Raw genomic sequence first — 25,127 nt, 5'->3', positions numbered from 1 at the left:
TATGCAAATGAGTTCCTGCTGGGCTTTTTGTACAAGAAAAGTCCTGCCTCCACCTAATTAAGCATATGTGGCTTATGTTTGAAAGGTCTTCTTGCGCTTAACAGCCACCTGATTTGGTAGTTTACTTCTTTTTGTTGGAAGCTTCCTAGCTCCAACTTACAATAGGCTTGGAGTTCATTTTTTAAAGTTTGCTTGTGCAAGTTTGGCAGTGTGAGCAAGTAAAGTTATTACACTAAACATTGGTCTATTTTGACAGAACTAATTGTTTCTTACATGGAAAAATGCAGGAGAATAATTTGTCAGAATTCATCCTGGCTATGCACTAGAAGACTCAGGAATAGCAGCTTAGAGAGACTCCTTTGCTGCTTTGCAGATTTTCTTCTCAGTCAGATTGGTGCCTTTCCCATAAATTTTTGCTTTGAGAAAATGACAATACTTCTGCATTTCATTCTAAGAATCCAGGGCCCATCCAGTTCTTAAAAGGAACCTTCCATCCACCAGCCCAAAAAGAAGAATGGCAGGCAAATTAGAAGGTTAGTGCATTTGTACCTGCTTTAAAGCTCAGCTCATCAGCCTCTTGTCCTGCGTAATCATACAGTGCTCGCACCCGTACGCCTGGTACCTTTATGTCCTCCTCATGCCCATTGACCTCCAGGCACTTCTTTGGAGTGTCCTCATCTGACCACTCTGAGATCTCTTCTTTGCCCCCACTATAGAAGTTTATCAGGTGGGGAAGAATGGAAAGAAAGGTAATTTAAATGTTCACAATAAAAATAAAAAAATGTGCCCCTCCCCATGCAAATCATGCAGTTTTCTATAAAAATAACACTATAAGATATTTATAAGAGGCAGGTGGAAAAGATGAGTGTCTTGTTAGAAAAAAGACCAGAAAACTAGCAAGATTTATCATGTAACTTTAAGCAAATCTGATGAAGATTAGCACCACCATAAAGAGTGCTAAATGGTTCCAGATTAGAGCAAAGTGGAAGTATAATCCATTTGGAGAAAAAGAGAGTATGCTACAGCACTCATCCCCTTAACTAAAAGACAAGAAGATGCTACAAGGAAAAGAAAAACAGGAGAGAGATCCTGTGTGCAGATAATTCCTGGAGAATCTTTATACTAACTTCATACATGCTGAAGCTCTCAGGGTATCATAGAAGTGGCTGTTTTGCTCTTCTTGGTGTGAAAACCTGTGGATTGGCAAATAAGGCCTTTAACTGGGACAGGCAGATGAACAACTCAGTGCCACATTTCTCTGCTTCTGGTATCAAATGTCATTTATGGCAATGCAGCAGATTTTAGACTGGTGAGGTTTTAAGCTAAGAGTAGTATAGGAGAGCACAAATTCATGTGTCTGTCTCCATGCTTCAGTCTTGAAATTCAGATAGCCTGCATTTACCAGCTTCAATACAGGGCTACATGACCATAAGGGAAGTTCCACCCAAGCAGTTTGAGCATTTTAATGTAAGAAACAAATGCAGATCGAGAATCCAGAGCTACTGGTGTTCCAGCTGGAAGACTGTTACTTCCCAAGGTTAGTGACAGCTGGGTGGGAATATCCTGCCAGCATCCTCACTCTATGAGGCTGTTAAGAGATGAAACAAATCCTTGTATAGATGCATTGGGGGAAGTAGAGAGCTGCAAGATGGCAGCACTAGCTCAGTCCCTCCTAGCTGGTTCCACAAGATGCATCCCGTTAGTCTTTTAAACTTATCTTACAACATGCAAGGACACCACTTTGGAGAATACTAATTAATAAAGCCAAGAGAGAGACAAAAATATAAAAACATCTATCCTCCATTTCCAACAAATCATCCACCTTGCCAGCAGTGTTGTTTTTCCTGCTCTGGATTGAATGACACAAGCTGCCTCCTTTACCTTTCCTTTGTCTGTGGAGGGGTCTGCTTGACTCCATCCCCTGCTGGCACAATACTGGTCAAGGTCACATCTTCATTACTTTTACCACTTTTCTCCTTCCTGCTGATTGGTCGCTGTGTCTCCAGGGACCATTCCTAGAAGAGAGAAAAGATTTGATCCCCAGCTCCAAAAACCTTTTTTAAAAAATAAATGAATACCCCCCCACACACACACACACACAAATGAAAAAGATGCAGAGGACTGAGGGGGGATAACTTTTCCATTACACAGACAATTCTAGAGAATTAACTCAGGATTATACTAGGGAGGATTACAGTAGGCCCATGGGTCAAAAATGAGCCATCAGCAAATGCTTGTTAAAGCCTGGAGTGTGCTTTCAAAGAGCATTAGAGTCAGGTCTAGGTAGTTGTGAATTCTTCCCCAGTTTGTGCTTCACCATCACTCACTCCTATTGTTCTTCAAAGGGTTGCCTGCCAAGCAGTGGGAGGGTTGGAGGTGGGGACATGATGGGGCATGTAACATCACTGATGTTGCTACATCACTCCCAAGGAAACCCCAGTAAAACCATAGAGTTTTGGGCAATTTGGGCTACCCTATGTCACTTTTGAGTTTTTCCTGAATATAACATACAGACATTAGCAAAGTCACCTTTTAAAAAATTTCTCCTGCCACCACTCTTAGGTCTGACAGCAGGATACCTCCTACCATAGCTGGAAGCCCATCAGCCCTAGTTCTTCACCGTAGTGGAAAAGAGGGTTTTTAAAAGGGTGGGGGGAGTATGGAGAAAACCTTACATATCCTTTCCATCCTGGTCCTAATGTGCTTTAGTAGGAATTCAGTCACAGTCACAACCAGTTCAGCCTTCAGGAGATGTGAGGATGAATACTATGGAAAGAATTCATAGAACATGCCCCAGTCCTCCTAGACACACAGCATATCAGCTGATTCAGACCTAGCCAAGAAACTGATACAGTTGGACCCAGAGCACAAAGCAGCTGAAGAATGTGTAGGTCTCAGAGGTCATCTGCATCTCCCACTTGCACACACTTGAGCCATTACCACCCTTTTTTAAATAATGGGTTCAGAAGTAAAGATTGTATTCTTGAGCCCACCATATTCTCAAAGAAATGGCCCCAAACCACTGTTTGATTAGGTTGCACACAGTGCGTTATGCGCACACTGCATTACGCATATTGTGCTATATTTTTCAAAAAGAATTTTTCTCAAGAAGCACTGAGTATTTATTCAGGTAGAATGAGAGAAGACAAAATGCTTTGAAGGAAAAGTTTTGTAGTGCATACTGGCAGAGACAGAAATACCCTACCTCAAATTGAGGCCAGTTCATAGCCATGCCTGGCCCATGGACATTGCGCCACCACTTCAGATCCTCCTGGTCATTTGCAGCCATTATTCCCTGATACAGATCCCGGTAAAGTGCATGGAAGCTGCAGTTAAGAGAAGGGGGGAAGCATCAATGATTCTTTTGAGCAGCTACATTAGCATGGTGCTGTACCTGCTGCGACAATTTTCCATAGTGCCCAGCTGGCCTTCCTGGACTGAACAACAAATCTTCTCCTGCCACAGTGGAATCCAGAGGGCATAGAACTGCCTTATTTCTCTCCTAAACACACACACCTCTCATTGGTAGACAGGTTGAGATGGTTGTGAAGATCCAAAAACATCTCCTTGAAGAAACATAAGCGTTTACACTCTGCCTCCTGGCAGCTTTCAAAAACTTGCTCCATGTCTTCCATGTAGCGAGGGTTGTATCGATTCAGTTCCTCCAGCATCTTCTCATACTGATCCTTGCACTGCAAGGAGTCAGAAAAACAAATAGTCATGAGCCAACCGGCTTAGTCAGCTCCTCCTCAGTGTATGACACCAGCCTAAATTTGCTGTTTAGCTAAAAGCACACGGGCCTGTTATTTGACCAGTGCAGCAAATCTTTTGTTGCTGATTTCAGCAGAGATGCAGGATACAGTGGTTCATTTATCTAGCCCTTGCTCCCATAGGAAAGTGTCCAACATTGTTTAGGGGAGGCACCCAGCCCATCTTCTATTTACCTCCTTCTCTCTTTACAACAGTGCTTCCAGATCCTCAATTTCTTATCCCTAGCATTCTCTGTCTACTAAAGGTATGTCCAAGGATGAGGCCCAAGAATTTGAACATCAGTCCACAGAGGCACCATGTTTCCTCCTCACTCACAGAAAATCAGTCAGCTACCAGTGTCCAGGCCAAAACCAAGTTGGCTTTTGCCTCTCACACTGTTTTAAAACTCCTCCTTAGCCCAAGAGCACCTCAACAACCCAAATCCTGCTTCCTACATCAAGTACCTTCTCTGCTTCTTGCACACATTTCTCCACACGCTCCTGATGTTTACGCATCTGTTCCTGTGAGGTGGCAGAATCTGCTTTGGCATGATTCTCTCGTGTCTGTGCAGTCTTCTCTTCTTTCCGAGCAGCATGGTAATTCTTTTTTGAAGTTTCCACCTAACACAGATATCACATTAAATATTGTACCAGACAGCTGCAGAACTGCTTTTTGTCAATGCAGAGGGCTACACCCTTTCCTAACAAAGAACACTTTCTAACTTGGCCATCCACCTGTAATGTGCTGTACATGAACTCCTCCAAATTTGGCAAGCATTAGTCAGGATCTCAGAAACACCAGTCTATAATATAAAGGCCCAATACAGGCAATGGCTCAGTGGCCAAATGGTTTATTCAGCTGCAAGACAGCATAAAGACAATTCTTAGGCAGAGTGTGTACATGGTCTTGGATGCCTCCTCCCAACCACACCTCTCACTTACATCTTTCAACTTCTTCACCCATGGCTTCTGAGCCTTGCGGAATCCATCTTCTGCTTCTTTTGTCTCTTTGAAGCCACCAATCATCTGCTTATGGTAGGCTTCCTTCTGCCATGCCTTTATCTTGTCTGTGTCTTCACCAGCCAAGCGATTCCGTACTTCTAGATGGATCTCACTGAGCTTATCTGCAGCAGTCAGGAATGCATGCCAGGCTTTTTCCAGTGTGCCATACTGAGGGCCTAGAAGAACCAACCAAGACATCATGGCAATGAAGGATGCCAAATCCAGCAAACAGGTTCAGAAATCAGCTTTCATCCCTTACCAATACCATTAGTCCTTCAAATGCTCATAGTAGGTTTGTATTCTGCTGCCCAAAGAACTGATGAGGGGTTGTGACTCAATGGGACAGCATCTGCTTGGCAATCAAAAAGTAAAGAGTTCCATCTCCAGCATCTCCAATCAACAGGGTTGGGTTAGATGTGAAAAGCCTATCTTCCTGAAACTCTGGAGAGTTTGTCAGGGCAGGCAATACTGACATTGACAAACCAAAGGTCCAGCTGGTAGAGAATACGTCACCTTCATTTGTGTGTGTTTAAAAGTTATGCTGGAGTAAATACAGATAATGGCTATTGGCCATGGGTCTACAAGTATATGAGTGGTCAACACTGCAGAACTGTAACTAGAATATTCTGTCACAAACTCAGAACCTCTATGCCACAAAGACCGATTTTCAGAGTTCACAAAATATCATTTCTGGTGCTAAGGAATGATCATTCAGTTGGAATTCAGGATTTAAGTCTCTTCACTGCCTATTCATCAACCTCACTCATAGCCCTTCTGCATTGCTAGGTAAAAGGATGCTTCTTGTCTCTTTTACAAGCTTTCCTGCTGTGCTTGGCAGGAATGCTTGGCCAATGCTCCCTCTAAGCTGTGGAGTCTTGTGAGCAAAAATTCTACTTTGTAAGCTCCTGACATCAAAACTGTGAGCTACTGCATAAATTAGTTTGCTCTGGGGCCATTTTTCCTGAGCTAAGACAAAAATGTGTGAGCCAGAGGCTAAAAAACCTGTGAGCTAGCTCACACTAACTCAACTTAAAGGGAACACTGATGCTGGCTGAATGCTTTAATCTATTTAGTCTAACAATTTGCACTCATCCATAGGCCAGTGGATGAAATAAGTCACTTGTCATTAAATTTTCATATGGAGCAGTGCTTGTCCGATCTCCTCAAATTCATCCTATAAACTTCAAGAGGGCAGTACTGCAAAACTGAAATAGTTCAACAACTTGCCTTGTTGAATTTCATTTGTAAGACTTGCCATTTGTTGCAAGACAAGTCCTTGAGAAACACGTCTGAATTGCTGATTCCTAGAAGGATATCTCAGAGCAACCCTATTTATTAAACTACTTATTTTAGCTGATTGGGACAGGGGTAGGTAAATCAGGTGGGGAAAATCATAAGAGTCTAGTATTATTTAGGCACACCAGCTTTCCTTGCCACTGCCTTCCTTCCTTGAAGAGCCCTTAGAGTGGAACTTGGTCAGCATTCTGTTGAAGCTAGAGCCTAGATGTTGGCTTTAAATCTGAGCTCAAAATAAGGTTTCAGAGGATATTATATTATATGAAATCAGGTAACTTCTCCAATTCATGGAATCAGGCTATAGCAGAAAAACTGAATATTTTGCCGTGTCCAGATAATGTAGTTTTGGCATTAGGATGGCCTTTAGCTGGAAAGGTGGAACACAAATCAATTGAAGAATTACAGTTTAAATATAATTTGTTTCAACTGCAACAAATTAAGAGTTTGGTGGAAAAGGACATTAAAAGTGAAGGTATTAGACAAGAGCAAACAGAATTGGAAAAAATGCTGTTGGGAGAAAATGAAAAATTGATTTCAAGAGTTTATAAATTATTATTGAAATGGTCTACAGAAGATAAGGTAGTTAAACCTCAAATGATTATATGGGCAATTAATTTTAACAAAGAAATACAAATGGAATCATGGGAGTATTTGTGGAAGAACTCTATGAAAATATCGTCATGTTATAATATTAAAGAAAATCGTTTCAAAATGCTATACAGATGGTATATGACACCTAAGAAACTGGCAAAAATGAATAATCAGGTGTCTGACAGGTGTTGGAAATGTAAAAAACATGAAGGACCTTTCTACTATATGTGGTGGACTTGTGAAAAGGCAAAGCAATTTTGGCAAATGATCCAGCAAGAAATGTCAAAAATTCTAGGCTACGATATTAAGAGGTCTCCAGTCTTTTTTGTTGGGATTACAAATGGAAAGTTTTCCGAAACAAGATAGAACGTTGGTGTGTATCTGCTTTCAGCAACAAGGACATTATACGCACAGTTATGGAAGCAAGATAAAATACCAGAAAAATGGGACTGGATTTTAAAAACTATTTCTTGGAGTGAAATGAACAAACTTACAAGAATTTTAAAAGACTATGATATGGAAAAATTTAGAAAAGAATGGGAGAAATTTCAAAAATATGTTGAAAAATACTGGAAGGTAAAGGGACACTTAGTGATTTTTGATAATAGCTGAACTGTGATGGAATAATGGACTAAAAAAGAGCTTTTTAGAATAAAAGGTGTAAGGAGAAAAAAAAAGTAAAGATGGACTTATAGACTTTACCTTTATCCTTTTTTTATTATTTATAGTCATAGAAATTTAAAACGAAGATTCTTGATAAAATTACCTTGTATTTTTTTTTGTTTATAATTTCAAGAAACACTGGAGGGGGTCAAGAAAAGGGGGAAAGGAGGAGGGGTGAAAAGTGTGATGTATTGTTCTTATAATGTAATGTCTTTATTCTTTTTCTAGAGTATAGTAACAATATGTTGTGTATTAATAAAATTTGTTTTACACAAGGATGGCCTTTAGCTCATAAGACTATTAAGCAGCTGATTATGGAGACTGATATTAGTAGTACCATCTGTCAAGATTCTTCTCTCTATATGGGCATCCCGCCACTCTTTGCAATACTAAAATATCTGTTTGGTCTCACAATTCCAAGGTATAGATGAGTAATTATGCTTGCAAAATTAAATGTGCTACCATCTGCAATTTTTGAAGGACATATGTTAGGGATACCATTAACAGATAGATACTGTGGTTTAAGCAAGACAGAAACAGTGACTCATGTTCTGTTTGAACGTCCCTGGTATAACAAGGCTAGGGATAATTGGATTAAACCCTTATGCAACTGTGGAAAGAGTCTCCTCCAGATATTTTAAGTTACTAAATGTTTAATACATTCTATATTAGAAAACATCTTCTTTTAGCTAAGTTTCTTGTTCAGGCTATGAAAACTTGAGCAGCCTGTAATGAGACATCCTCCTTTATATGACATGCCCTTGTTCTCCCTGGCTTGAATTCTTCCTTTCTTCCTCTTGTTACCATCTGGGTCTGATAGATACTACTCAGGCTAATAGATGAGAAGGGAAGGGAAGGAGGCATCCCTTGAAGAGGCTGCCAGTCCTACCCCTGAGCGACATGCCTCTTTTCCATCTTACCCTTCTCCACAGAACTCCTCCATTTGCGGGCCCAGTCCGTTAACTGCTGGGCATAGCTCTTCTCAATTTTGGCTCTCTCCTGGAAGCAGGAGATGAGGTCATTACACAGTCGGTTGCCATCATCCACTCGCTTCACTGTCCGCTTGTAGTTGCCAGGCTGAAATTAGAGAATACTGTCAGTGCTTTTTGTGCTCTTCTCATATTTATCTTAGGAGCCAGAGGTTCTAATGCTCTAATGTGGAACAGGCTAGCCTTTTGAATTGCAGAATGGCTCCCATTTAAATCCCCACCCAAATTCTCTGAAGGAATATGGAATGGGAGGAGAAGTCATCAGGGACAGGGTGTTATGCTCTGATCACGCATTCCAGGCTTTATCCGGTACTAAAGATAGTAAAGCCATTTACAAAAATACATGTATCTAGATATCTGATGTCAACTTGCCCTAGGCTTGCTGTTATTCCCCTTTTCTTTGGGAGGTACAGAAGCCATGAGGAATGGATCAGTGTTTTTCAATACTCCCTTCCCTGCCCCAAGAGGAGTCCTAGTTCTTTCTTACCTCCCAGAAACTACCACTGGATGCTTCCCCACCAGTATCATCCTCCGATGACATCACTCTGGTTTCCTTGCAGCAGAGAATTTTTGCAGATTTTGTTGCAGCTGGGAAGAAATACAAACAAATGCTGTGTATGTGGCAGGAGACTCAAATTCAGCCAAGCTATTGCAGCCAGGGACTCATTCATCTCAAATAAAGTAGTTCTAGTTTAGCAACCCTGAACAACAGCCAGGAGAAATACCTAACCAATGAGACAACTGGGTTGGTAGTTTCACATACTAGTAGCACCGGTGTCACCTCAAGGCCTGCTGGTTCATTTTAGGAGGATACCACTTACAGGCCAAACTCTTATTTCCCTAAAGGTGGGAGGGATTGTGGGAAGGGCCAGCCTAGGTCCTGTAAAGAATATATAAAGGCTCTCTTGCTTCAGAGCAAGCCCACAGAGCAACTGCCTTAACTTCAGATTTGATTATCAATCTGCAGTTTGAGAAGTGCCTTGAGAAAGTGGATGGCTTTTTACCTATTTGGGCAGAAAACTTCCAGCCTTCCACATGGAGGATGGCCAGTGTCCACAGTTTGTGGCAGTCTTACAATGTTTTTCTGATGATGAGACCATTGCATAACTGGTCATACATCCAAACCCCCATGTTCCAATGGACTTCAACTATCCTGTGGAGGCGTGCAGCAAACACAACTGAATCCTGTGGTATCTTTAAAACTAATACAAACTAACAGCTACCCATCTTGATCTACCTTTATTGTAGCATAAGACGCTATAGGCTAGACCTCACCTCATCAGATTCACCAAATGAAATATGCAGGTTTTAATTTACAGAGGGAGAAAACTGTGAACTGTAGGGTTCAAAGGCCAAAAAAATTAACAGGTATAATCTATGATACTTTCACATAAAACATGTAAGGTATGCATAGTGGCGCAGAGCGGTAAAGCTGCAGTACTGAAGTCCAAGCTCTGCTCGTGACCTGAATTTGATCTCAGCGGAAGCTGCGTTCAGGTAGCTGGCTCAAGGTTGACTCAGTCTTCCATCCTTCCAAGGTCTGTAAAATGAGTACCCAGCTTGCTGGGGTAAAGTGTAGATGACTGGGAAGACAATGGCAAACTACCCCATAAAAGTCTGCCATGAAAACATTGTGAAAGCAATGTCACCCCAGAGTCAGAAATGACTGGTGCTTGCACAGAGGATTACCTTTACCTTTTAAGCATAGTGGACTGTGATCTCATGCACTAGTTCTTCTTGAAGATGCTATAAAACTGTGATAGAATTATATAAATTATAGTATCTTATAATACCAGTTTGGATAATGCTTGTGCCAAAACAGAGAAAGGGAACTTGAGCTTTTCAAATCAAAAGGATTAAATAGATCCCATGAAATAAATGCCACGGACCACATAACAAGGAACATACTCTCCAAATTTTGAAAAAGCTTCCTGGCTAATCGTTGGGTTGGAAAATATCTGTACCCATGTAGAGAGTTTCTGTCCAGAACTTTATATAGGTGCCACTTGGAGGAAATGGGTGCCACTTGGAGGAAATAGGTGCTTTGGAGGATGGACCCTATGGTGTTATACCCTGATGAGGTCCCTCCCCAAACCCTGTCTTCCCAAGGCTCCACCCCAAAATTTCCAGGTATTTCCCAACCCAGGGCTGGTAACCCTACAGTTCAAATTTGCATTTTCTTATTCCATGGGCATGCTTCTAGTTCTCAACGTCATAAATATACTCAGTTACTGCAGGCAGTGTTACAGAACACTTCAGAAACAAAGAAGATTTGAGAAAGCTTTCCTGTAGTCAAGGGGCACAACATCTAAACCATGCAGATTAATCCCTGCCTCATAGTCTCTGGTGGCCCATTCCAAACATGATTTGCAGAGCCTTAACCATTGTCCTTCATCCTGCTATCCAATAACAAAAAGCTTTGCTCAGAAAAAAAATTGTTCACTAAAACAAAGCAAGCAAATTTACATGGTGAAATCAAATCGCAGGTTTAAGAACTTGAGATTTAGACACAGGAAACTGAGATCCTTTGGCTGCGGCACTATCTTACTGCCAGGAGAATGGCTGCTGCTCAGCACATGTACTGATTTCATTTCCTAGTGGGCTTGCTCCTCTGGGTATGCACCCCATCATGACAATCTGGACGTCTGTCAATCCATTCATTATTAGCAAATAGAGTAAGATTGTGTCAGTGGCCTACTTCCACCATTTAAGCATTCTGCACTATATATAAAAAGGTAAAGGTAGTCCCCTGTGCAAGCACCAGTTGTTTCTGACTCTGGGGTGACGTTGCATCATGATGTTTTCACAGCAGACTTTTTACGGGGTGGTTTGCCATTGCCTTCCCCAGTCATCTACACTTCCCCGCCCCCCCAGCAAGCTGGGTACTCATTTTACAGACCTTGGAAGGATGGAAGGCTGAGTCAACCTTCAGCCAGCTACCTGAACCCAGCTTCTGCTGGGATCAAACTCAGGTAGTGAGCAGAGAGTTTGGACTGCAGTACTGCAGCTTTAACACTCTGTACCACAGGGCTCCTTATATACATTATATATACCAAGCAAATTCCTACGTTTCTGTGACAGTGGGATTTCCACTGTCACCTTACTAAGATATAGCTCATTAAGACTAGTTAATGGTTAATGACTGACAGAAATGCTTCACTGCTGCTATTGCCCCTTTCACATTCCTAGTTATAAAAAGCTGTCCCACACCCTCAAAAGGTATCTGCTAGCTCTGATGACAAGGCAGAGCTTATACAGCCCAAATGATCAGTTTTCTTTAAGCCCCTTGTGGCGCTTGCTTTCCATGATTCTAAGATAGACTCAGACTTATGTGGTTAAGTCTACCTGCCATGTCAGCTTTTTCTTAGATCACAGGAAAGTGCTTTTAAAAAGCTGGTTTCCTTCTTACCATTGAACATTCTAGCTTACCTGTTAACAACAGAAACCGGCTACTAACCAAGTCAGAAGGCTTAACCACTGCTTCCTAATATATTAGGAGTCCCATATTTTACAGAATCTCCTGACCTGGATAGCCAAGACTACCCTGATCTTGTCAGATATTGGTAGGTGTGCAGGGTCAGCCCTGGTTAGTACAACAAAGTCCAGAGTTGCTACACAAGGGAAGGCAATGGCAAACCATATCTGAATATCTCTTGCCCTGAAAATCCTGCAAGGTCACCATAAGTCATCTGGAACTGGACAGCACTTTACGCACATGTTCTACAGGGTATATAGCTTGGTTCCTCACATACCTAGATGCAAGAAGACAGGGTGCCTGCCAGAGATTGCAGGGAAGTTTCCTCTGCTCTTCTGCTTGCTAAGCGGGCTGGAAAGGCAGAGACAAGACAGCCTTCTCGCTAGTTTTAGCTGGTCTGAGTCAAATGTTTGAAATCCATCTCTATGAGAACTACAGCAGCCTTCACACCACAGTGTACTTTTCCTTCTTTGTGGAATCCAGGGTGAGGCATCCCCAATATAGAAGCAGCAGCTATCCTCTGCTTCCCAAGGTGTCTCACTTCAGTATACTGAAAAAGTGCCAAGTCCCAATGTAAGAAGATGCCTTAGTATTAAAATAGAAGCACTGGGGTGGGCATGACAGCATGCAGCAGGGGAAAAGGCCTGGTCATAACAGCTGAACAAAGCAACAGCTCCTCCCCAACCGGAAGGAGCCAAGACAAACATGGATCTCTTGGCAGTGCAGCCCAGGCACCAGGCCCAGTTCTCCCATCTGTCCCAAAGATTCATCCTTATTTCCTCTGCTGCCTAAGGCACAGCCAGGACACAAATCTTATCAGACTTGTTTTTGGTTAGGTTTTATGCTTCCCATCCATAGAAGACTCTACAGGATAAGGCACTGAACAGGATCTGTTGAACTACTGGCCAGTTTTTTGCTCCAGGAAACACAGGGAAGGTTTGTGCCTAGACCATGTCCTTTTCTTATTAGCATTCCTACAAAGGAACAAGCACTTTGCCCTTACCTTATGTCTCCCATTTTGTACTTTAAGAACCTCCCATAGACATTTTGGTTGTTACATATCCACCCAATCACACCATCCCTTCATTTTTTTATTTACTTCTGACCCTTCATAAGTCTCAAGCTATTTGCAGTCCTGAAAGGTGTCTCAACTCTTTGTTTTACCACCCTGCAGATGAATTGCTACCATCTGCAGGGATCAAGTCAACTGGGATCATATTTAGCATTAATTAATTAACCAACCAGAAGCCACACCTCAAGTCCAGCACAAAGTGTTGACTAACTCTATAGAAGAAGCATAAAATGCAGGAGCTACACTGAGGAAAACATTAAGGTAAATAGTTCAGTACAAACAGCAACAGCCATCACAGGTTACATTTACCACATTCAAACACTGTCACAGAAGCATGACAGCCCCAGTGCCAAATCCCATAATCCTGACAGAGAAAGATATCACTTAAGTGCCATCATGAAGCAAAGTCAGAATGACTCATTTGCCTATTAACATATAAATTTGTCTCATCCTGAGGTATTATTCTCTTGCTCAGATAGTCAGGAAGCATTTTAAAATGTAAGAAATCACTTTGTTAAATTCAGGGACTTAAATCACTACTATACTTTTATGGAAGAGCCACCTTCTTCTACAGAGAAGAAACATAGCAGAGAATCATAAAATAGGATTGCACAGGAAGAACACTCTAAATGGGGGGGGGAAACACCATTTATTTGAGATATATGAACCTCCTTTGAAAACTATGGCTTGATTTTACATAGGAGACCTTAAAGTCCCATTACATTTGAACAATTTTAGCATTTTTTTCTGAGCCTTAAAAATGGGGATGATGATCATGAAACCTTCAAAACCTAAATAAAAGTGGAAATTTCCCCTTGTGCAGTTTAGTCAAGAAAAAAACCCAGTGTTTTTAAAGAGGATAAAAAGGTTCCATAAAATCTTTTTCAGTTTAACTCTTGAATATGGGTCACAGGTTTTTCATAATCTAGCAAAAGATAACAAGTATACCTTACCAACTGTATTCCTGTGACACACAAATAGGAAAAGATGTCTCAATAACTGTCACATTTAAATTCTTTCCTCTAAACAAAAAGGGCTAGAAGATTGCTTTTAGGGGTAGGGTGGAAAAACCAGACCAAAATTTTTCCACTTTGTGGAGCCAGAATGCTAAACAGAAGCATTTCTGGGATTGCAAGGCATTACACACATAAGTGCAAGAGTCTTCCACTGCCAAGGGAGCAATGAATGAGGCTCTTTCAGCCTTGTGATCAGAGAAGCAGATTGGCTATCCCACATTGCAGTATAGGTAGAAAATAGCTGCATGTTTTATGGTATAGTCTTAGTCTATCCAGAAAGAAACTTGAGTCAGAGGGTGGGAACCAAAAGCACAGAGATCCTAGGTTTATGTTTTCTGTAGAATGTATATTATGACCCCTCAGTATAAGTCACCAAGCTGATTTTGTCTATTACAGCTGCTAGGAACTGCATAAACAGCTGCATTTTGCTGTGCTTTGATATCTGGAGGTGTTGCAAACTTCTGAACAGCTGGCTTTGTTAGACACAGCACCATAGGGTGAAGTTGAAAAGGAGAACACTTGAGCTACCAGACTCATACCTGTGGTCAACAGACTGCTTACCCCTTCCAAGTTAAACTTCATAACGTCTGTGAGGTAATTATTAATAGGCAACGTTAAAGGTGACAGATTCCAGAGTAACAGCCATGTTAGTCTAAGATGCTGCATGACTGCTGTTTATTTAAGTGCATTAATCTCAAACTATTTAAAAAGTTAACTCCTCAGCAGAGAGAGGATCTGGTTTATCAGACAAGACCTTTCAAGAAGCCCTTTTCTCAGGCACAAGGACATGGCATCTATTAGTATAATTTTTTCCTCACACAGCCTCTGGCACACACACCAACACTCTTAAAGAACCAAACTAATAGGATACTGTAATATACAACCAAAATGTCACAACCAAGTCACAAGAAATATAGACTTGAACCTCCAGTTCTAAGGGATTCAGTTATTTAGAAGGGTTTTAGGTGACAAAAAAAACATCTTGTTCCATCCTTTGCAGACATTGTGTTTCTGGACTTAATTAAATCATGTGATCATTCACAGTGTACAAAATGCAAGTGTCAAACAAGACAAAATATTAAAGTGAACAGAACTTTCCATTATTTGAATGGCCCCAGCTCACAACTTTCTGAAAAGCAGTGTTGTAGACCATGCTAGCACAGAACACACACATTCCAGGAACCGAATATAAATTATGTTCCTCTCTAGGTTTACACAAAACAAAGCCTCCTCCCTATGCACCACCCTTCGATACTGCCACTCAAGTGCCCAGGGCACTATCTGGGTGTATTAGAAATATCTCCACGAGAAACTTGTTGACAACCATCTCTGACTACTCCACAGTGGACAGTAATATACAGAGAAGATTTCCTGAGGGTCACACTCAACCCAAGACAGCTGTTTATAGATTTGCAAGGGTGAAAATTAAGAAACAAGGTTGTACAGATGAAAAGAATTTATTATTCAGTATTTCACCCACACACAACACTTAAACAAGAATCTTTTGAGCTCTTAGACCCTTACATTCAGTATGAATAAATGCAATTCATTTAAAAGAATTTCCAAGCTGGCATAAAGTGGCCCAGAGTGACATGGATATGGACTTCAGTGGGTAATCACTACTTGATTTCTCTTCACAGTGAGGAATATTGTTGCATGCATGCATAGAAGGCAGTACACACACTTGCAATAATTCACTATTGTGGTTCCATGGTGGTGGTAGTTGTCAAGTCACAGCTGACTTATGGCAATCCCTTAGGGTTTTCAAAGCAAGTGACATTCAGAGGTGGTTTGCCATGCTTGCCCCTGCATCATGGCCCTAGTATTCCTTCGAGGTCAACCCTGCTTAGCTTCCAAGATCAAACAAGTTCAGGCTAGCCTTAGCTATCCAGGTCTGGGCACTGAGGTTCCATAAATACTACTTTATATGGAATAAATGATTCTGTTATCTTCCCAACTGGCTGACTGGATAATAAATTCAAAGTCAAGAAATTGTTCATTTCTCTTGTCATATCTAGGACAAAGCAGCAGGAGAGTCCTTTATCTTCCATGCCAGGACCTGGCTTCTCAAAGTAACACACAGTGAGCAAACAACATGCTTTAAAAAACAAACAAACCAAACTTCTCACTGCCTGAAGGACAGAGAAAGCCCTAAGATGTTAACTACACAAAATGTTAGTGGGGTGCAGTTTGAACTAAGGTAAGCTTTTAATACTCCAGTCTTTATTTGTAGCTATCAGGACAACACATACAAAAACAAATGGTACTCACCATCCTTCAGAAAAGCCCCACATTCACACCCCAGCATGCAGTTACAGAGCAGCACCTTTTGGGGAGAAAAGGTGGGTGATAGCTGCTTGTGGAATAGTAGATCTGTGTTGCCGTCCTGCACAGCAATGTGCCACCCATGCAAACTTACGCAATGCATGTTTTTCCTTGTCCAGGGGGCACTCCCTTGAAGGAGTCACTCCCTTGGAGGAATCACCTGGTTGAGAAAGGAGCTAGGAACCAGTGTTTCCCAGCCTCTCCCATGGAATCCATTCCTGTCTGAATTGCTTAATCCAGTTTTAGAGGAGCTTTAGCCAAGTGCTATAACCCCAATGGACACACACGTTTTTGAGGTGGGGAGAAAAGGAATTTCTACACCAGAAATCTTGGTGAGTAGTTGGTCAAAGAAAAGGGTTTTTAAAAAAGAAAAAAAAGGGGAAGCATACGAATGTAGAGGAAAAACAACAAGGATGGTGCAGTGGGACTTTTAAAATATTATGTATCATTCAAAGATGCCTGAATGTTTTGTGCACTGCTTCATCAGATGGTTTGCCTTACAGATTCCCTGACAGAACAGCACTGAGAATACACAGGGATCTTTGAGTGATACATAATGCAGAAACATCTCCCACTGACAAAAAAAGTGTAAAGCTAAGGGATGCAGCAGAAGTACAGAGTTTCATCTTCAAAAATCCCAGTAATAAACTGATAAATCTTTGAAGAGAATGCATATTGAATCAGATAGGATGAGGAATAGAGTTTGCAGTTCAAAACATTGCCTATGTTCTTCCAACATGTCTTGTGGTTGCTTGCATGGGCCTCGTTTATAGCCATGCTTTGAAAATTACAAAAACACTGAGCTCTTACATGGCGTTACCACCATACATATTTTAGCATATTAATTGTGGACAACATTAATCAAAATTCAAAGATACCTATATCCTTGCAAGTATTCTATACCTACAGTAGACAGAAACGACTAACACTGTAGGTTGTCTTGTATAATCATCTTCATATTATACATTCTGATTGAGTAAAATCTTTTCTTTAAAGCCTACACTGTCTAAAAAAGAAAATATTTCACAGAAGTTTATTTCAGTGCTTTCCTAAACTTTCAGTTTTTCTGTGGGAGAAACTGAAAAAAACCTTATTGGGAAAAGAAATACCCCTGTTATCCTATATTTTTCCAGGCCTTTGCCTGGTATTGCAGCATGATAGGACTGCAATCGGTTAATCTTCACCAAAGTTGTTCACTAGACAGTTAGCAACATATTTTATTTTGCCTTCAAGAAAAAACAGCAGGCTGATAACTGAGACCAGACCTTCCTCCAGCTTCCCCTTTATCCATCTGGAATGGTTATCTGTGAAACTGCAGGCAAGAATGCCATAGCTAGAGGAAGGCACAATGTCATCACCATCATTCATTATTTTAAGCAACACCTAAAAGTGTACTGCCACCTGTTCTTGCACTATTCCCACAAGCTCCTAAATAGCACCATTTCCCATCATTTATAGTGTCTAGCCTTAACATTTCCAAGCTGCTGTCCTCATCAATTGCAGTCATGGTATTTTTAAACTTCATGATATATGATGGCATCACTTACATTTACTAATTTCCACATGGACAACCCAACACTGCAGTGCCTAGAATGAATTTTGCCGTGTATGTTTTGTACATTTCACATTCTAAAATAGAAAACTTTCCTGTGAAAGCCAGAAGCCAGGTTTGTTAGTATATGCATATTTTAAGATGGAAAGGACAGTGGCCCACCTGCCTCCCTCCCATCTCTATACTGTCACAGGAATAATTTTACTACCAAACCCTCCCTGCATGGATAAGTATCCAACTGACTTTGTAAAAGCGTCATAGGGTTGTGCTGTTCTAGTCTCCTAACTTGCAGCTTATATCAATGCCAGATTGGTCCCCTAGTATGCAACCTACATTTTTCTCATTGTAGCACAAGCCCTGAGGCTTTTCTGCATTTGATCATTACTAGGAATTGATTGATACATTCCTCTTCCTCATTGTGAAGCAGCTAAACTATAATTTGACTGCAAGGAAAGGTTGTCTGCCCACTCTTCTATTAGCAGTGTAAAATTCCTGTTTTTCACTCTGATATTCTCCATGTTTGCAAGGCCATTTAAGATGCCAGAAACTGAGCCAAGGAACTAGTGGAGCCAAGTAGAGCAGAATAATTGCGCATTTTAAATAAAACGAATGCACTCTGAATCCAGATCACAAGCACATTTGATTTTGCTACAGAATTAAAGAACTAAAATTTCAAGAAGTAAGAAAACAAATCCATTTAAACAGATTTTCTTTAGATTGTGAAGTACTGCAAAATACATATATTGGCCAAGAAGTCAATTTGGTTGATTCTTTCTTTGTGAATGTTCATGCTTTTCTTCAGTCTCTCATTTGAGATTTTCCCACCTTTAGTTTGGAAATTGCTCTGCAATTGGCTTTTGCATCAGCCATGTACCCAAGTAGATTTTCCACTAAGCCTGCCATACAGGCACTATTTGCAGAACTGGCCCAAGGTTTTTTTGGCACCCTATACGAGCTATGACTTTGGTGCCTTCCCCCTTCAATCAAGGAAAAAAAGTGATATGTCTTGAATGAACATTAGTTTTTTTCTGACTTTGCATTCAAAACAAGCAGCATAATAAAAGATATCTAATTTGTTTTTTGTTTTTTTAAAAAATCATTAACCCTAATATCATTGTTGAGTTTGAACCCTTTTGCACTAGCCATCAATTTGTGTGAACATATAGGACTTGGCTTTTTGTTTTTGCAAACTGGGCAATAAGTTGTTTGAGACATGGTTTTCAGCCTTGAGGAAGTCACCATCCAGTCCATACCTGCCCCGCCTATGAAGACAAAGGCATGCTTTCTAGGCAAGTTTGAAAGGCCAGCCACGTCTTTTACACTGAGAACTCAAGCAGGAGCACTTCCCCAAGCCTTTCCTCCCCAGAAGCAGTATTTCCATGACTGCCCCCAGTCTGGCCTAGGAACCATGCTTTCTGGGCATGCAACGCTCATCTTTCTGGCCTCAACTCACTTGTCCACAGCAGAAGTGAGACAAACAGCAACCAGTATTGTCCAGTGGCTGCTACCACACCCTCCTCTTCTTCATTCGCTTGTAGGGCCTGAGGTGAGGTGGGAGGCCTCAACAAATCAAAATCTGGCTGCTGTTCTAGGTGACTGCCTAGTTTGCCTAATAGTCAGGTCAGCCCCAACTATTTTCATTCACGCCACTTACAGCCAGAGCTACCCACAGCAGTTATGCCTTATATATTTAGAAACTCTCTATAACTGTGTGTCGGTTGTTGCAACAATTACATCAAACTGCCTACCTGCTGTATGCAATTTAATAACCCTCACATCTGCAAGACATCTCCCCAACTAATGCATAGCCAAAGTGAGAGCCTATAATTCCACTTTCTGATCAATATTTATAATGGAATTAAAAACAGATTTTTAGGGGGGACACTTACCCTGAAGGGGTGTGTAGCTGTTCAAGTGGAGCTAGACAGAATGGGAAGGAAGGAGAGGGGGTCCTTTACCCCTGCCTCATTGTGATCAATTCCTCTGCTTTGATGGTGGAAGGGTCATTGTTCACACTTATGCCATTGTTAACTAGTTTATTCAATTGCTTCCTCCAAGACGAAAATCCAAAACATGAAAAGCAGAATCATCCAGAAGTGGCAAGCAGAGAGGCCAACAGCTCTACCCCAGTCTATCTTGCAACTTTAGAGGTTTCTGAGTAACAGCATGTGAAAGAGAACAAAGAGCAGAACCACTACCCACAAGAAACCTTAATGGTGTTTCGCACACCATGGGACAGAGCCCAGATGTACTCTCCACATTAAATACAAATGCATCATCCATTCCTCAAAGAGAAACAACATCTAAAGCATGCATAGATCCACATGTAATTGAACAGCACTATGAAAACCCTTTGGGCCAATTTCTGAAAAGCATGAGGTACATCTCCTGAGAGAGATGGGGAAATGTGGTCATCTGGCCTGGGAGGAAAAATTTAAGCTGCTAGGCGGGCGACTCAAGGCCAGGACCTCCAAACTAGCTTTCTCAGAAGTGCTGCATATTCCACATGCAGGGCCAGCTAGACAGGCACAAATTAGGAATCTTAATGCATGAATGAGATGATGGTGTAGGAAGGAAGGGCTTGAGTTTGGAACAAGCAGGACCTGTACAAAAGAGACAGTCTCCACTTGTCCCAAGAAGGAACCAGGCTGCTGGTGTCAGCGAAGGTTCACTGAAGTTCCCAAATAAGCAGAGTTGTTATTTGAAACAAAGTTGCCTTTATTGTATACTCCAAAGTTACTCCAGCATGATAGGTATTGGAACTAATGGCAAGCAGTTCGAATCATTGGCATTTAACATTCTACATCAAAGCAATTGCATCTACACCCCAATTCCCAAAACAAAGGCTGCTTTTGCATGTGAGAGTTTTCACACGACTCCCCCCTTATCTTTTCAGTTAGTGGTTACATTTCCCGGGGGCAATGTCCTTGCTGCCTCTAGGGGGGAGGTGAGAATCTGGCGGGCGCTCTCCACTTCAAAGACTGCCTAACAACCTTTGATATTCCTGGGAAGCTATCTTTGGCTATGCCCTACTTGCCCCCCCCCCTTCTACTATTCTATAATCATAGGTTAGTGAACATATATGTGCATTACTCAATATGGTTAGTAGTCAGCATTTAACAATGGTATCAATGAACAGAGTCTGACAGCTGGCTCTTAAAAATCAAAAAGGTGACAGTGCAGTTTTTAAACTAAAACCTGAGGGAAGCTGACAGGAAATGAAATATTTCTGCTTCGGGATGGCTCATCTCAAAGAGATGAAGGGGTAGCTATTACTATTCTACAGGGAAATTACTTAGGCAACTGAGAGAGTGACAAACAATACTGACTGCCTGGAAAGATCTAGAGCAGGGGTCCCCAACCCCTGGGCTGTGGACCAGTACCGGTGCATGACCTGTTAGCAACCGGGCCATGAGTTGTACAATTATTTCAATATATATTACAATGCAATAATGATGATGGTGGTGGTGATGAAAAAGAAGACCACATTTGGATTTATATCCTGCCCTCCACTCTGAATTTCAGAGCAGCTCACAATCTCCTCTATCTTCCTCCCCTCCAACAGACACCCTTTTAGGTAGGTGAGGCTGGGAGAGCTCTCCCAGCAGCTGCTCTTTCAAGGACAACTCTGTGAGAGCTATGGCAGGCTCAAAGCCATTCCAACAGCTGCAAGTGGAGGAATGGGGAATTAAACTGGGTTCTCCCAGGTAAGAGTCTGCACACTTAACCATCACACCAACTAATAGAAAAAGTGCACAGCTGTATCATCCCAAAACCATTGTGCCCCCCCCCGCCACCTAGTCCATGGAAAAACTGTCTTCCACAAAACCGGCCCCTGGTGCCAAAAATGTTGGGGACCAGTGGTCTAGAGCAGGGATATCAAACATGCGGCCCGGGGGCTGAATCAGGCCCTCAGAGGGTTCCTATCAGGCCCCCGAGCAACTGGCTCTTGTCTACTTCCTTCTCCCTCTCTCTTGCTTCCTTCTACATCTCAACTTGCTTTGTAAGCTCAATTGCATAGGAGCTACAGAGCAAAACCTCAATTTTCTCCATTGGTTGAGGCTCCTCCCCCTCCTGGCACCCTGGGAAGGGAGGGAAAGAGCCAGAGCTTCCTTTGCCCAGTTCCCTGGATCTCATGGGAGAAATACAAAGAAAGCACCTTTAAGACCAAAAAGTGCTAATGTTTTAAGTTTTTTTTTAAAAAAAACTTTAGTTGCGTTTGTCATGTCCTTTAAAAAGTTTATATCACTGTTACATAATCTTAAATAGGTACACACATGGCTTGACCTGACACGGCCCAGCCCGGCCCGACAAGGTCTCATTTATGCCAGATTCAGCCCTCATAACAAATGAGTGACACTCCTAGTCTACATGCCACAGGAGGAAGGTTGCAGGCCTAACATGTCTGGGAAATTATAGATGTTTATATGCAAATACTATAAGTGTCTGAGGTAAAACTGGGAAGCTGGAATGCTTAGTGTCAGAGGAGAACATAGACACTGTAGGCATTTCAGAAACTTAGTGGGATGAGAAAAATCAGTGGGATACAGTGATTCCTGGATATGAATTATATTGGAAAGATAGGGAGGGAAGGGTCAGAGGCAGAGTGGCACTGTATGTTGGAGAGGGTTTACACTCTAGTAAAATGGAGAATGTAAGAAAAATAGATTTGCGGCTGATGCTAAATTGTTCAGGGTGGTGAGAACTAAGAAAGGATGCGAAGCACTTCAAAGGAATCTGTCAAAGCTGGGTGAGTGACAAATGATGTTCAACGAGGGCAAGTGCAAAGTAATGCACAATGAAGTTGAAAATCCTAACTATAAATATATATTGATGGGGTCCAAACTGGTGGAGACTGACCAGGAGAGAGATCTTGGAGTCATGGTAGATAACTCACAGAAAATGTCCACTGAGTGTACAACAGCATTAAAAAAAATGGCAAATGCTATGCTGGGGATTATTAGGAAGGGAATTGAAAACAAAGCAGCCAGAATCGTAATGCTCCTATATAAATCGATGGTGTATCCTCATTTGGAATACTGTGTGCAGTTCTGGTCACAGCACCTCAAAAATATATTCTAGCGTTGGCAAAAACTGCAGAAAAGGGCAACTAAAGTGATTAAGGGGATGGAACACTTTTCCTATGAAGAAAGATTAGGGTTCATTATAGAGGTTAGGGCTCTTTAGCTTGAAGAAATGACAACTGAAGGTGATATGATAAGAGGTATACAAAATTATGCATGGGATAGGGAAGGTAGAGACTTTCCTCCCTGTCTCACAATGCAAGAACTCTTGGGCACTCAATGAAATTAATGAGCAGTAGGTTTAAGAACAGATAAAAGAAAGCAGTTCATCACCCAAAAAGTAATTAACACATGGAATTTACTGCCAGAGGAAGTGGTTCAAGAGGGGGTTAGCAAAACATATAGAGCAGATAGGGCTGCCAATCCCCAGGTGGAGGCCCTCCCCCTGCTTCAGGGTCCCTGCCACATCCAGGGAAATCACTGCTGGGCAGCTTCAATTATTCCCTATGGAGACCGATTCCCATAGGGTATAATGGAGAATTGATCTGCAGGTATCTGGGGCTCTGTGGGGGCTGTTTTTTGAGGTAGGGGCACCAAATTTGCAGCTTAGCATTCAGTGCTTTTCCCCAAAATACCCTCTAAGTTTCAAAAAGATTGGACCAGGGGGTCCAATTCTATGAGACCCCAACAAAGGTGCCCCTATCCTTCATTATTTCCAATGGAGGGAAGGCATTAAAAGGTGTGTGGTCCCTTTAAATGTGATGACCAGAACTCCTTTCGGAGTTCAATTATGCTTCTCATAACCTTGTTCCTGGCTCCACCCCCAAAGTCCACAAGTATTTCTTTAATTGGACTTGGCAACCCTAAGAGCAGAGGTCCATCAGTGACTATTAGCTGCAAGGTATAGATGAAACCAGGACTTTTTTTGTAGAAAAAGCTCAGCAGGAACTCATTTGCATATTAGGTCACACACACCCGACACCAAGCCAGCTGGAACTGTGTTCCTGTGCATTCCTGCTTTTAAAAAGTCCTGGATGAAACACTCTGCCTGGGACAGTGATGTTCTGTATTCTTGGTGCTGGGGCGGGAGGCAACAGTAAAAGGGCTTCCGGAATTCTGACCTTCTGATGACACCTAGTTTTTGGACTGGATGAGCCACTGGCCTGATCCAACATGGCTTCTCTTATGTTCTTAGAAACGCACAGTTACTGGCTGTGGCCCAATATTCTACCTAATATCCTTCAGTATACTTTTGGGGTGGGTCTCATGAATGGAATAGATTTTTGCCATTCAAAAAGCTGTTCCTGAGAATTAGAGAACTCACAGCAGCACAGTGTGATGTGAGGCTGAAATAAGAAAACATGGTTAGCACACTACACACGCTTACTTTATTTGCAGAAAAGCTTGCACAAGAAACGGAGATAGTTGATTTCTGTTGCTATCCCCTTAAACAGCAGCCCTTTGCATTTTAGTCCAATCTATTCTGGAGTGTTTTCCCAGCCCTCAGAAGTAAGCTTTCAGGAGGGAAAGACAACAGCTCTACAGAAATTTGTTACATTAACAGTTCACTGGATCCAATCAATAGGGTTGCCAAGTCCAATTCAAGAAATATCTGGGGACTTTGGGGGTGAAGCCAGGAGACTTTGGGGGTGGAGCCAGGAGACATTAGGGGTGAAGCCAGGATCAAGGGTGTGACAAGCATAAATGAACTCCAAGGGAGTTCTGGCCATCACATTTAAAGGGATGGCACACCTTTTCAATTCCTTCCTTCCATAGGAAATAATGGATAGGGATACCTTCTTTTGGGGCTCATAGAATTGGACCCCCTGGTCCAATCTTTCTGAAACTTGGGGGGTATTTTGGGGAGAGGCACTAAATGCTATACTGAAAATTTGATGCCTCTACCCCAAACAACAGCCCCCCCAGAGCCCCAGATACCCACGGATCAATTCTCCATGATTTTCTATGGGAATAAATCTCCATAGGGAATAACAGAGTTCCCAGCAGACATTTCCCTCCCCTCCCCCTGCTTTCTGACGACCCTGAAGCGGGGGGGGGAGGGCCTCCAAACCGGGGGATCCCCTGCCCCCACCTGGGGATTGGCAACCCTACCAATCAATAATGCACACTCTGATTAGGCCAGGAGGCCTAAAGCATACATACCACTCTCTGGTTGTATAACATTGGTCCCATAACAGTGACAGTCGTTCCTCTGCAGGCTATGTCATCATACCTGCATGGCATTCTTCTCTTTCGGAGGATGTATCTACCTTAGAACAGATCAGCAGCCTGGATAGCTCAACAGTTTGCTGGGGCAGGGGGACTGTGTGAGTAGGGTTGCCAAGTCCAATTCAAGAAATATCTGGGGACTTT

At 42.0% G+C, this 25,127-nt stretch overlaps 1 protein-coding gene across 9 annotated transcripts in view; it reads right to left on the bottom strand.

Annotated features, from left to right (window-relative positions):
- Positions 1-25,127, bottom strand: part of PACSIN3 (protein kinase C and casein kinase substrate in neurons 3) — a 39,283-nt gene that overhangs the window by 1,925 nt on the left and 12,231 nt on the right. For 3 of the 9 annotated variants that reach the window (XM_060263066.1, XM_060263065.1, XM_060263064.1), the window contains exons 2-10: positions 8,778-8,878; positions 8,222-8,378; positions 4,692-4,927; positions 4,215-4,370; positions 3,517-3,692; positions 3,206-3,326; positions 1,882-2,015; positions 1,128-1,193; positions 550-710 (exon numbers count right to left, since the gene is read on the bottom strand). In XM_060263066.1, coding sequence (XP_060119049.1) covers positions 550-710; positions 1,128-1,193; positions 1,882-2,015; positions 3,206-3,326; positions 3,517-3,692; positions 4,215-4,370; positions 4,692-4,927; positions 8,222-8,378; positions 8,778-8,831 — 1,261 coding nt within the window. In that variant the 5' untranslated portion in view covers positions 8,832-8,878. Of the gene's footprint in view, positions 1-549; positions 711-1,127; positions 1,194-1,881; positions 2,016-3,205; positions 3,327-3,516; positions 3,693-4,214; positions 4,371-4,691; positions 4,928-8,221; positions 8,379-8,777; positions 8,879-16,124; positions 16,175-25,127 lie in introns of those variants that run through there. The other 6 variants (XM_060263068.1, XM_060263069.1, XM_060263061.1 and 3 more) reach the window with 5 other exon arrangements.

The sequence above is a fragment of the Heteronotia binoei genome, chromosome 21 (genome assembly GCF_032191835.1).
Source record: "Heteronotia binoei isolate CCM8104 ecotype False Entrance Well chromosome 21, APGP_CSIRO_Hbin_v1, whole genome shotgun sequence".
Lineage (NCBI taxonomy): Eukaryota > Metazoa > Chordata > Lepidosauria > Squamata > Gekkonidae > Heteronotia > Heteronotia binoei.
This window is presented reverse-complemented; position numbering and strand designations above follow the sequence as displayed.